The following is a 14,697-nucleotide window of genomic DNA, read 5'->3' on the forward strand; positions in this document are numbered from 1 at the left end:
TTCTGTTAAGGATAGATAGTCTTCAGTTCAAGCTTTGTGAAGATGTAGATTTCTAGAGCTGGATGGAATTTTTTAAGCTTTTTATTGTCAAAATGCAAATAAGACATCCTCAGAAGCATTTTCTAAATTTGTGACATTTGCTGAATTGTTTTTATGTTTCACAGCTGCTTTAAGGGAATAAACATAGTGGATTGACTTCATATATCATAAGGCGGCCATCCTGCATCTTAAAATTTCTGCTGGAGTTATCGTGTCAAGATATACACTTCTGCCAGAATTTAACATTAGGAGATTTAACAATATTTGACAGCAGACTTTTTTAATGGTGTTAAATTATATTAATATTTAATACTATTCAGTGAGTTGAACTTTCTTGTTATCCTGAATGTTTCAGATTTCAGACCTTGGATTGAACTGGGAAATATTTAAATAACAAGAATTTTATCACTATTTTCATTTGAATTAGATTTACATCATTTTACTACAGATGTAGAAACAGTTTATAGAACCAGAAATGCTTTGTTTTTATTTTTGCTGCTCAAAAGGAAATTAATAGAAAAACTACTTTAAATTTAATGGTAAAGAAAGGGAGTCTTCATTTTTGATGGACAGCAAAATATAGAGTAATTTGTAAGATGATTCAGCATTTCTTTCACAGGCAATTAATATTTACATTTCCTTTCCTAATATTCTTGTTATTCATAAATTTCATAAGACTTGGGTTTTTTTATATTCTTATCTTTTATATGTACATTCAATATATACAAATTAAATAATTTAAATAGCAGATCTCCTAGAGAACATCTAGGAAGTATAATCCAAAATATAGTCTCTTTTCAGTGTAGCTAAATGCAGCTGACAAAAATGTGGCTCTAATTTGAAGTATGAGATTAAAAAATAATTCCTCAGTTTTGTTTTTATTATATTTTAGTGCTTAAAATGAAATTCCTTGATGCTAACAGTAATTTATAGACTTTTAATCATATTGCTAATAGCCTTATAAATGGAATTACAGATGTGAGAGTTGATAGACATGGCTTTATAATTTTACCTTCAAATATGCTGTAATTCGGTGCAGCCGTGCAGCTAAAGATGAGTATTTTGTTATCTTCAGCAATGCAGGTATGGAAGCTATTAGCTTGTGAAAAGACTTTAGATCCTAAGTCATCTTAGAGGTGGTTTTTACAGCATTTATCTCTAGTTCACTTTCAGCTGTAAATGTTAGTTTAAGGCATAATGCCAAATATTTTGAATGCACTTTTGATACTGACATATAAATTGCTTGCAAATATATTTTCCTTATTATTGTGTTTGAATTTTTTGATATTCAGAAATTGAGAAAGGAGGTTGTGGAGACCCTGGAATTCCATCATATGGAAAAAGGACTGGCAGCAGTTTTTTGCATGGAGACACACTTACCTTTGAATGTCAAGCAGCTTTTGAACTGGTGGGAGAGAGAACGATTACATGTCAACAAAACAACCAGTGGTCTGGCAACAAACCCAGCTGTGTTTGTAAGATTTTTTTTTTTCCGTATTATTTTTCTGATCTTAGTCTCTTGCTTTTCTTAGCATTTGTGACTAACCAGCAGCAAAACATTTCAAAAGACCTTGAACACCTTGAACAAAGTTTTCAGTCACATGTTTTTTTTCAGTTGTCTCACTAGTAGCTCATTTATGGGCAACATCACGTAGGACTGTTTTAGAATGTTCTTTCCCCTCATTTTATATTTAATTGCACCATTTAACACTCTTAATGTAAATGTGTGTTGAATTAGACTCTAAATGAGCAAATCCTAATAGCATATAAGTGTTCAAAAGGACTCTGTGGCACATACACATTGATTCTGGCAGTGCAAAGCAGTCTGCAGATCCACATAAGAAAAGACTGGAGTTTTTTTCTGATATCCTAATAAAGCACAAAAATGAGTATAAGGAATATATGGATATCCAACATGGAAAAAGGGTAGGTAAGATCACCAGGTGTGAATTTTGTTTTAACAGATAAAGTATGCTTGTAGTTAAGCTTGTAGATGGATTTAAATAGAGAGGATTGGATTTTTACTTTTCTTTTTTCTTCTTCTATGGTAAAATAGAATAAATCTTTCTAGTCCACAGGTATATTAGGCATTTCAGTTCTCCAGACCACATTACCTTTTCCTATAAAGAGTCTTATCATTCAGTACAGGATTTTCAAAACAACCTTAGTGAGGTTTCCAGTTCTCCTTGGACATATATGTATTTTGCAGCTGTGTTGGTACAGGACTTACCAAGCTGAGTAGGCTTGCTCTGGACTAGAAGAAGTCTCTGTATGCCCATGCAATGCTGAAATGTGTCTAAGCACATAAGGCCTGTGCATGGGGACAGTGCAGCTGCAATTCCCTTTAAAGAAAGAAGTTGCATTTCTTCATGGTGCTGTATTGCATTGGATAGATATATTAGTTTCTGTTGGCAATAGCGTGGAATATTTTACTGTGCTCCGCTGTTTGATGCGCACGTGCCCTGTGAAAGATAATGGAACCTAAACTTACAACATCTATTTACAAAAACTGAGTTCAGTTTGACACATTTGAAGAGCCGAGTAATTGTCATCCTTTGTGTTAATTAATATGCAGTGAGGCTTACTCTTTCTGAATGTACTGTACTTCTCACTAAAGTACCAGCCACAAGCTCATTACTCTGAAATCAGTTAGGAATTGTCTTGATGAAAATTGGCCCAAAGGAGTGTAAAAGGAGGAGAGCTATGAATCTTTTCTTGTGTCATTGTCCTGTGCTATTAAAGGGAAACTGGGGGTAAAATAAGTTTGTACTATATACTCTTTAAGAGTTCTTGATCGAGGCACATGTGAATTTCTACTATTATTTGCATCAGCATGAACTTTGTGTACTGCAGACAAAACTGGCCCTTGTGTTTGATTTTTTGGATTGCTAAATACATTTTCGTGCATATTCCTTTTAGAAAAAAATCACATTTAAATTTGGAGGTTGCATTTTCATTTCGGAACAAACCTGACAATTTTGCCAAATTCTGATACATCAGGCACTACTTTTGCTTTCTTTGGCATTCTTTACATGCTTCTAATAATCTCTTGTAGGCCCTGGTGTAGTCGCTTCTCTCACTTTGGGAAATAAAAACATGCAACGTTGACATGCCATATAGGAGAAATGTTCTGACAGTCTTAAAACATTTCCAGGTTGCATGTGTAGTAGTTTTGACATCCAGGCTTCAAAAGCATCCTTTTCTACAAGAATAAAAAATATATAGCCGAGCATTTACAATGTTTATGGATAGTATTTTAAGAATCTGCTGTTGTTTTCTTTAGTCTCGTGTTTCTTCAACTTCACTACACCGTCTGGAATTATTCTTTCTCCAAATTATCCTGAAGAGTATGGGAACAATATGAACTGTGTTTGGTTGATTATCTCAGAGCCAGGAAGCAGAATCCATCTGATTTTCAACGACTTTGATGTAGAACCTCAATTTGACTACCTTACAGTGAAAGATGATGGGATTTCAGATTTACCACCTCTTGGCACTTTTTCTGGCAATGAGGTCCCTTCTCAGTTGGCTAGCAGTGGGCACATAGTAAGACTTGAATTTCAGTCAGATCACTCTACCACTGGAAGAGGATTTAATATCACTTACACAAGTAAGAACCTCTGGTTTTATTTTATGCCTAGTCTTAAAATCAAGTTATCTTTCTTCATAATAATGAAAAATAGAACATGCTTTTGTTTATAATACAGAAGTAAATTGTAATGCTTCTATAACTAGTCTGCTTTCAACTGTCTTCCTGATGTTCATTAGCTTATCTGCATCTTTATAATTTATTTATTTTAATCGTCATAATGCTGAGGAATTCCCTTCATTATTTAAGATCCTTTTTGGTTGACATTGCATAAATGCAGAGCACATAACTAAAGCCCAGATCTTCAGATCACAGCATCCATTTAATATACTTCTCAATGGAACCAGCAGGAATAAGTTCACACGGGTGTTAAGCTTAGATCCCAAATATGGAGATGTTAATCTGAAAAGCATAGAAGTGTAAAGAGCAACTAGACTATCATTGCAAATAAATCTGGGAACTTGCTTTGCTTTTGCATTTTATCTTCCAATTAGATGATGTGGTACCTAATGATAGAGACCCCTAAGAATTTAGATCTCTTTTTTGGGATACGCATAATAGTTACTCTCTGTGGTTTTTCTAGTGTCTAAGAACATAGCTGATCTCATGCACAAGTCTTTCCTATAGGAGTGCACTAATTTAAGAATCATTCTTCCCTCCATCTACAATTTCTTTAAGAATTTTAAGAATGTAATATCTTTGAGAATACAATTCTCAAATGTACAAATTTTAGTTGCAACTGGTCAACACTCACCCCTTTTCCTTGAAGTGGGTTCCTTTACTTACATGCACCTCCTGAAATGCACGGAGGTCCCCTAGCTTTACATGCATCCACACTGCTGCTCTCTGCAAATTGCTGATCTGCATACTGGTGAAAAACCCACCGAGAGGTCACACATGCACATGGAGGTGTGGGTCCCTGTGGGTTGCACCCTGTGTTGCCATCCCACTAGACAGAGGCAGACTGCTCTCAGCATCCCACTGGGAGGTTTCTCTGTCTGGCCTAGGCAGTGGCCCCAGTTGTTTAGCAGTAGTCTCTATTTCTGCCAGATTATCTGCAATGTGTAACCATACTTCTCATTACATTAGAGGCAAACAGCTGAATTTTGGCCAGCGGGAAATTTAAGCAAAGTGTTCTTGTGTATCTAAGCCACACATAACTAAAAAGCTTCAGAATTTGAACTTTGTTGCATCTGTGTGAATGTCATTGGATTTAATGTTGACTTTTTATTGAGGAGTTTACTATACTTTCAATTGTATTATAATCTTATTACTTAGGAAAGTTTATTCTCCCCCCCTCCAAAAAAAAAAAAAAAAAAAAAAAAAGAGACAAAGTTTAGAGGGGGGGTGGTGGTTGTTATTATTATTATTACTATTATTATTGTTGTTGTTGTTATATCAGCCTTTGGTCAGAATGAGTGCCATGATCCAGGCATTCCTATAAATGGGAGGCGTTTTGGAGACAGATTCCTTTTGGGAAGTTCTGTTTCCTTTCACTGTGATGACGGCTTTGTGAAGACCCAAGGCTCTGAAACCATAACATGTATTATGCAAGATGGAAATGTAGTATGGAGCTCTGCTGTCCCACGTTGTGAAGGTAAGGGCACAATCTTTACTTTGCACCTACGGTTTGAATAATGAAACTGTTTAAATTTAGCTTACTTTTCACATTTCGCTTATAAATAAGACTGCTTTAGCTGAAATTATTAATTCATCTTATTTTAACACTCCTCCAGTCAAATGAGAGAGCAATAACAGAAACAACATAGCTTGCTTTTATATTCTTGGAATAAATTAGCATTGTAAAAATCTGGTTGGTATTGTCACCATCATTACTCGGTTGTAAGTTATAGCTGTTATAACAGTTTTGGCTGTAGCGTACTGAACAACATAATTATCAACCACATAGAAAAGTGAAGTAAAGTTTCTATTTAAAAGTCCTTTTTAAAAATTTGCACCTTTAATTTTCTCAGAATGAAAGTATACCTGAATTTCTGTATGTAACATATTAACCTGCAGTACATTTTTTCCTGAGAAATATAGGGAAAATCAGAGCTATGTTTAATATTCATTATATTCCTCCAAAAATTCCAAATTTGTTTGCTTGTTCCTGCCTAGGTGAATAAACAAACTAAGATGAGCTATACTTAGGATTAAATCTCTGTAGTATGAAATACAGTGAGGAAAAAAAAGAAAAAGTAGGCTGGTTCCTTGATGTTTGACAGTGATGGGTCCTAAGGCAAGGCATATAAATGTATTTAATAAATGACTACATTTCATTCTTCATTAACTATACACATGTAATATAAATGCCATTTTCCCAGCCAATCATTTTGCTCCAGAGACAATTCAGTGTGTATGTTTCGTGTTTTGTGGGTTGTTTTTTTTTCCCATTTTCTTAAATCTGGAAAAACTTCCCAAAGACAAGTGCAAGTCATGAATTAATTCAAATAACCTCTCTGAGTTCAATTTTTTTTTTTTAAAACATTGAATCAAAACTAGGAATATTAATTTACTACTCACAAATTCATGTTATTATTCATTTCCATATGGCATAATAGGTTTGCTTGTCACTACTTAGAGGAACAGAAGTGACAAGATTTCCTGCACTGCAATATGGAATTTGCTGATAATGATACCACTGACTACTTGAGGGTAATACAAATGATACTAAGATAAATTTACCTGACCTTGAAAGCCTTCCTGGTTTAGACTGCTCTGTAGCCTTAGGTAAAATATAACATCCCAAAGCCCTGTGCTATGGCAGCTTAATTTTTTAAGGGACTGATGTTTCTTAAAATTTGTTTAGTCATTTCTGCTGTTGTTTAATCCTGCACCAAAGTCCTCTGATCCCACTCTGAAAAATGCTCGCTATCTATCCCTGTTACTTTCGTAGCCCTGTTGCAGTACTTTTTTCCCTTTTATGGAGGAGGATCAAGTTAGAGAACATTTAAACAAATTTGACATACAGGAATGGGCCTGATGGGATGCACCAAAGAGTGCTGAGGAAGCCAGCCAATGACATTGCAAGGCCACTCTCAATCATCTTGATGTAACTCAGGGAGGTTCATGAGGACTGGAAGAAAGCAAATTCCTATCTTCAAGAAAGGAAAGAAGGAGGATCTGAGGAACTACAGGTCTCACCTCGATCACTGGGAAAGGCGATGCAGCAATGTTCCTGGAAACATTTCCAGGAACATTTCATTTCCAAACAATGAAAAACAAGACGGTGACTGGGAGCAGTCAGCATGGATTTATGAAGGGGAAATCATGCCTGACCAACCTGATAGCCTTCTGGAATGAGATGACTGGCCTGATGGATGAGAGAAGAGTAACGGATATTTTTTTCTCAGTTTTAGTAAGGTGTTTGACACTATCGTGTAAGATTCTCATAGACAAACTGATGAAGTATAGGCTAGAGAAGTGAACAGTGAGGTGGACTGAAAACTGACTGAATTGTTGGGCTCATAGGGTTGTGGTCAATGGCATGAAGTCCAACTGGAGGCTAGTCTGTAGTGGTGTACCCCAGGGGTCAATACCAAATCCCATACTGTTTAAAATCTTCAGTAATTATCTGGATGCTGGGACAGAGTGCTCTCTAAGCAAGTCTGCCTCTGATGTAAAACTGGGAGGAGTAGCTGATACAACATAACCTTGTGCTGCTATTCAGAGGGACCTTGACAGGCCAGAGAATTGGGCTGAGAGGAAATGACAGGTCCTTCCCCTCTATTCAGCACTGGTGAGGCTATGTTGGGAGTGCTGTGTGCTGTCCTGGGATTCCCAGTACAAGAGAGATGCGGACATGCTGCAGTGAGTTCAGTGAAGATTCACAAGGTTGATTAAGGACTTGGAGCATGTGTCATACAAGAAGATCTTGTGAGAACTGAGGTTGTCTAGACTGGAGAAGAAAAGGCTCAAGCCTCAGGAGGGATCTTATCAATGCGTACAAATACCCGATGGGACAGTGTGAAGAAGATGGAGCCGGACCCTTCTCAGTGGCGTCCAGTGACAGGACAAGAGGCAATGGACACAAATTGAAATACAAGAAATTCTGTTTAAACATAAGAAAAAACTTACACTGTGAGAGTGATTAAACACTGGAACACATTGCCCAGAGAGGCTGTGGAGTGTCTGCCTTTGGAGGGAGGGCATGATCCTCACTGGACATCGTCCTGTGCAATCTGCTGTAATGAGCAGAGGATGGACTAGATGATTTCCAGAGGTCCTTTCCAACTTCAACTGTTCTATGATTCAATGGAATATTTACAACAATCAGTTCCACTGAGATGAATGATTACTCAAAAAGATATTAGATGGTACAGTGCAATGAAAATAATTAACTGTAAATTACTTGGAACAATTTATCTGATATTTCCACATAAATGTGGAATCATACTAGAACTAAAGAATGATGATACATTATTTTTTAATGAGATAATGTGCTTTTCAACAGAAGGAAGGCTGGCAGAATCAAGTGCCATGCCTGTGTATTAAGGTATGTATAGAGTAATAAGCTGTGATAAGATACATTGCAGGACTTATGATTCTGAAGAAAACAAAGTGCTCATAACATAATTTAGTTGTCTTGTATATTAAACTTATTTTTCTGTGCTTTTTAATTCAATTTTTGTAAGTTCTTTGAATATATAATATTGTATTAGAAATACTCTGTATGGTACAAGTATACATGCTTTTTTCTTTCAGCACCATGTGGTGGACATTTGACAGCATCAAGTGGTGTTATCTTACCACCAGGATGGCCAGGATATTACAAGGACTCACTTAATTGTGAATGGGTGATTGAAGCAAGACCAGGACATTCCATTAAGATCACTTTTGACAGGTGAGAATCATAAAGTCAAACAAGAAGTAATGTATGAGCACAAATATTTGTTTTAATATTGAAGAATAAAAATATTTTTTAAGAACCCAAACCAGAAAAAGAAATTGTGATGCAACACTCACAATGCTATTCCTCAAGCAGAAAATTAAAGTTTAAAACTACATTTAATTGTCTTTATTTCTATTTTAAACAATTTACATTAAATGTCCACCTCCTAGCAAATAAATAGGGATATCTTTTGGAGTTTTGATGACTTTTGCATTCAGGTACAGCTATATATTGTCCCTGATGATGAGCAGGTCTTACTATAAGAGAGCATAATTTTCCTAGGGAAAAAAAAGATTTGTGAAAAAAAGTTCTGAGTATTGTGTGTTGGATACATTTTTTTTTTTTTTCCCCATTAGGATATTTTTCTGATGCAACATACATTGCATAGCTAGACGAGTCCATAATACATTGGGTGAACAACTGGCTGGCGGGTCGGGCTCAAACAGTTATAGTAGATGGGGTTACATCAGGCTGGCGGCCAGTCACCAGTGTGGTTCCACAGGGCTCAGTTTTAGGGCCAGTGTTCTTTAATGTTTTTATAATTGATCTGGATGCAGGAATCGAATGTGCGTTAAGTTTGCTGATGTTACTAAACTAGGAGGAGCTGTGGACTCCCTTGTGGGGAGAGAGGCCTTACAGAGAGATCTGGATAGACTAGAGAGCTGTACAATCACCAAACATATGAAATTTAACAAGAGCAAATGAAGGATTCTCTATGTGGGATAGCATAATCCTGGTTATACATACAAATTGGGGACAAGAGGCTGGAGAGCAGCCCCGTGGAGATTTGGGGATTTGGGTTGATGGCAAGTTGAATATGAGTCAAGAGTGCATCCTGGCAGGCAAAAGGGCCAACCATGTCCTGGGGTGCATCAAGCACAGCATAACTAGCTGGTCAAGGGAGGTGACTGTCCCACTCGACACTGCACTGGTGCGGCCCCATCTCAAGTACTGTGTGCAGTTTTGGGTGCCTCAATGCAGGAAGGACATCGGACTATTAGAGTGTGTCCAGAGGAGGGTGACCAGGATGGTGAAAGGTCTGGAGGGCAAGACTTACAAGGAGTGGCTGAGGTCACTTGGTTTGTTCAGCTTGGAGAAGAGAAGGCTAAGGGGTGACCTCATCGCAGTCTACAGCTTCCTCAAGGAGGGACAGCGGAGGGGGGAGGTGCTGATCTCCTCTCTCTGGTGGCCAGCAACAGGACATGAGGAAATGGAGTGAAGCTGCATCAGGGGAAGTTCAGATTGGACATTAGGAAAAGGTTCTTCACTGAGGGGGTAGTCGGTCACTGGAACAGGCTCCCCAGGGAAGCGGTCATGGCACCAAGCCTGTCAGAGTTCAAGGAGCGTCTGGAGGATGCTCTTAGTCATATGGTTTAGTTTTAGGTAGTCCTGTGAGGAGCAGGGAGTTGGACTCGATGATCCTTACGGGTTTCTTCCAACTTGAGATGCTCTATGATTCTATGATTCTACTTCAGTGTATATTAGCATGCTATATGCTAACACATGGGATATCAGGATTTTTTTTGCTTGGATACTGCAGGTTTCACCATGAGTACACAGAGATCAAAGCAAGAAAGAAAAAGATGTCCAGACATCAGAATATTGTTAAAGGCAGAATCTTAAACTTCATTTTAAAGTATTTTCTAACTGAAATTACCATCCCAATTAATTTGCAAAACCATTATCTCAGTGTGGACCTAATTCAGAGCTACTGGAATGCACTGGGATTATGTCCCTGTGTAGCACACAGGTTTCTTTTGTAATAATAATCTATTTGTCAAGGGGAATAATATTCAGCCTAATCTACCTCTTATGAGGAGTCAGTAGGTAGTGAAAGTGCATTTAGGCACAAGGAATGTGAACTGCAGAATGTTTAATGCTTTTGTAATTATTGTGACCTCAATTAGTACTTTTGTCTAACCATACAAGTATCTAACATAATTGTGATTTTTTTCAAAGAAAGTAAGTGCTTAAAAAAAGAAAACAAAATTTTAAAAAAACTTCCCCCTTCAAGCATCTTTGTAAAATAAGTAAAAAATATCCATTTGTTTAGGTGTTTGATCTAGATACTAATATCACACTAAATACTCCATTTGACAAAAAGATGCAAAGGACAGTACGAAAGACAGCGCCTGGAGCTAGGCTTCAGTGGCTTCTATTGTACTGGCCTTCCTGTATTCCTCTGTTACCCAAGGGGAGGCAAAAATGTGTATGTAGTTTCACCTTCGCATAGAGTCCACAGTGATGAGCAAAATTTTTCTGTATCATTCAGCCTTCTATTTCTAAGAGCAGAAACAAAAAGGGATGAAAATTAATGAAAAGAAGGGCAGAAGAATGTAAAAGTGACTGTTACTGGGTGAAATCAAAGATCCATCTTGCTCAATATTGTGTTCCTCACAGGGACAAAAATGCAGAATCCTAGGGAAGAGTATGAGGACCAGATAAGTGTATTTGATATTTTCTCTAAGTACTTCTCCAGGTTGCAACTCAGGACATTCCTGAATTGAAAGGTGTTTTTTTTTAATGTGCTTAGTGAGTTTCTGCATGTATCACTGCCATTGATTTGTTTGTTTCTCTCTTGCACTGATGTAAACTTAGCATTCACAACATTCTTCATTTTGGGGTACTCATTGGAATATCTGTCTCAGACTGAAGTGCCATTGATAGGGGTGGTGGCATATACAGAGAAGGTGAATGGCAAGTCACCAGAACTAGATAGCATTCACCCAGGAGCCCTGAATAAATACAAACATGAGATGGCTGAACAATTGAAAGTTGTGTGTAATTGTAATTGTTCTTTTAAAACTGTCTTGATACTTGTGAATTTCAGGAACCAGATCTTTTAAGTCTTTCATGGAGATCTAATGAACTGCATACTGGATGCCCACTATGAAAACTACAACAAAGTGTAGCGCTAGTGGAAGTGTGGATAAATATGATATACTGAGAAAGTGTCGATATGGCTTTTGTAACAAAATCCTATCTCAGAAACCTATTGAAATTCTTTGATGGTGTCAAAAAGCATAGAAATATGCTGAATATAGTTTACTTGGGTTTTCAAAATGCAAGTTTTGTATTTGGCACCTCACCCTGCAGAGGGCTATTAAAAAGCTAAGCATCATTTTAATACAAGGATGGACATTACATGAATAAAAACTTAATTAACAGATGATAAAAGTCTCACAGTGGAATTTTGGGTGTTCTACAGAGAACTTTGTTATGTTCAAAACTATTTAGCATGTTCAGAAATGATCTTAAAAAGGAGAAAATTAGACTAATAGTACTAAGTTATTCAGCATATTAAATACAAGAGATGACTGAAGAATTGCTGAAGATGCTTACAAGACTGGATGTCTGGGCAACAAAATTGCAGGTAGATTAAATAAATGTAAAGAAAGAATTCCACCTTGATATATAAAAAGATGAATTTTGAACTGACACTGGTCACTGAGCTGTTAAAGTTCTGGTAACACTTTTTCAAGAAATATGAATGAAAACTAACACATGCATGTAAGAAAGTTGTGAACACGATTAGAGGCATGAAACATAATGTAGGGGAGAAGATTAAAATAGGTTGTATGTTTAGTTTACCATATCCATTTTCTGGTCCTGTTTTGTTTTCTTATTATAAATGCAAAAGAGAGAATGACCAATACCTGACAAAAATGGGAACTGTTTAAACAGTTTTCATAAAGTTATCATGTTACTTCTTACAACAACAAAAGGTTGTTTGCTTTCATTGCATACAGGAGGAAGTTCCAGAATTTTAAGTTGCTGATTTTTTTTTTTCTCATTAAAGACTTAATATATTAATTATAACTTTATATTTATTTACTGGCTTTTTTTTTAAAAAGTAATCATCAGAAGCCTGAGGTTCAGGGACCTCTTCCCAAATGTAATGAAAGCAAGCAAACAGCCATATTTGTAAGATGGAGTATTTTAATCTTATAAAAGGGAATGTGTTGCCTGAAGTTGGAGATGTTTGGATGACTGACTATGACCTTAACAGTATGACCACCATATTTCTGAGGAAATTAATGGGAAACATAGGCTCCTGTGACATATGGTCCAGTTTAAGAACTAAATTTACTGGATTTTAGACAGATGCACACACATATTCCATTAACAGAATTGTAGAGCTTTGTGTACAAATTGAACTGCAATGAAATTAAGCAAGAACTTGGAGTTTACCCTGATACAAAATTGAGAATTCTGATCACGTATAATTTTTAAAGTACAGCAGACAGTCAATTCATCTACTCCAGCTTTATATCAACTTTATTAAAAGAAGGATTCTGTCTCCTTTCTCTAAAAGTTTCAATTACAAAACAATACTACCATTAAGCACAGTGGTTTTGGTAGATGGAGAAGAAACCTTTCCTTGCTTTCTTTGGAGGTTTATGAAGCTTTTCTGGCAAGTTTAGAAAAATGTATAGCTTTGCTACATCACATTATAAATTTCATTAAAAGTGTTATACTTTGGGAAGTTAATGGTAGTATAATAATCTCCCTTTTGCAATGAAGTTATTTTCTTTTGTTAACATGGAGGCTTTGCTACCCAGATTAAAAATTAGATGGAAAACCTTTTTATTACTTACAAGAAACTAAATCTGCTGTCTGATATAACATTAGCAAATTACAAATCAGTAAGCAAAATCACTATCAAATAAATAAAAAAGATTAATTAATTGATTTTGTCAATTAATTGACAAGTATAATATTTTGTCAAATATTTTGTCTAGTTTGGGAAAAATAGAACTCTTTTATACTTTGCTATATGACTTGCCATCACAGATACAGCTGCCAGAATGAAACTTTGCACAAATGTGATATTCATAATGTAAATTATCTCACTCTTGAGCTAATGAAGCTTTGATGTTGCTAGACAAATGTGCCTTACTAGAGTACTTAGAAACGTTCCAGAAATAGCAGCAAATGACTGAGTAACCCTATGAACATTTTACATTGAAACATTTTGCATTTCAGATCATGACTAATGCCTGGAAGGGTAACAAAAAAGTAAAATCTAATTGATTCAAGCATAAGAAAGGGGGCTAGAAGGATAACTGCTGACTGGAAGATTTTTGGTACTTTGAATATTGATGAAAACTCATTGGATACTATATAAAACAAACCTCCTTATTCAAAACCTACCTAACTATAGATGACGAATTGTATAACGTAGCATTATTGAAGTCTTTTTAAAATTCTCTGTGAACATTTGGAGAATGTCCTACCTTTTACTAACTTAAGTATGCTAATAAACATTAAAATAAAACAAAATAAAATAAAATAAAATAAAATAAAATACCAAAAAGTAACTCTTAATTAATCACTTTCAGTAAGGATGCAGAACTTCCAATAATAAATTATCTTGATTTGTCATTTCAGTGACAGTGCAAAGATTGCAAAAAAAAACCCCAACCCAAAACCCACTACCCCTCCTCCCCCCCAAACCATCAAAACCAGAAAAGTGAACTAGAAATAAATTCACAGCATCATAGAATCATAGAATACCAGGTTGGAAGGGACCTCAAGCGACCTCAAGGATCATGTTGTCTAACCTTTCTTGGCAAAAGCACAGTCTAGACAAGGTGACCCTGTCCAGCCAAATCTTAAGTGTCCAGTGTTGGGGAATCCACCACTTCGCTGGGGAGATTATTCCATTGGCTGATTGTTCTCATTGTGAAAAGTTTTCCTCTTGTGTCCAATTGGAATCTCCCCAGGAGTAACTTGTACTCATTACCCCTCGTCTTTTCCATGTGACTGCTTGTAAAAAAGGAGTCTCTATCTTATTGTAGCCACCTTGTCATAGAAGGAGATCAGCATGATCAGGAGTACGATCAGGAGATCATACTAGTCTGCTAAGAAAATGTCAATTGCTGGCTAAGAGCTCTTTACTCCTAATTAGTTTACCTCACAAACATAACTGTCAAAATTATTGAACTATTGAATTGTTGACCTTGAATTCATTCATTATGAGTACAAATAAAGTATTTAAACCAGCCTAGCAGTATTTGTCTGTTTTCCTCATTCCGTTGCAGGGCAAATCAATGTACAATCTCTGAAATTATGGAAATGTACTGAAAAACTGTCAAGTACTTTAGCGATGCCCACTGTAACTATCTATTTTGGTAATTTAAACAGAATCAGAAGACCTTCCCATACACAAGAACTC

The 14,697-nt window shown here is 36.3% G+C and overlaps 1 protein-coding gene across 2 annotated transcripts in view; it reads left to right on the forward strand.

The window, feature by feature from the left end:
• CSMD1 (CUB and Sushi multiple domains 1) overlaps positions 1–14,697 on the forward strand; it is a 1,270,279-nt gene that overhangs the window by 924,633 nt on the left and 330,949 nt on the right. For both annotated transcript variants that reach the window (XM_087775441.1, XM_087775442.1), the window contains exons 13-16: positions 1,332–1,514; positions 3,323–3,649; positions 5,031–5,225; positions 8,333–8,471. In XM_087775441.1, the coding sequence (XP_087631567.1) occupies positions 1,332–1,514; positions 3,323–3,649; positions 5,031–5,225; positions 8,333–8,471 (844 nt within the window). The remainder of the gene's footprint in view (positions 1–1,331; positions 1,515–3,322; positions 3,650–5,030; positions 5,226–8,332; positions 8,472–14,697) is intronic.

This window comes from Nipponia nippon, unplaced genomic scaffold (genome assembly GCF_047370975.1).
Source record: "Nipponia nippon isolate SJK-2023a ecotype South Korea unplaced genomic scaffold, ASM4737097v1 scaffold_4, whole genome shotgun sequence".
NCBI lineage: Eukaryota > Metazoa > Chordata > Aves > Pelecaniformes > Threskiornithidae > Nipponia > Nipponia nippon.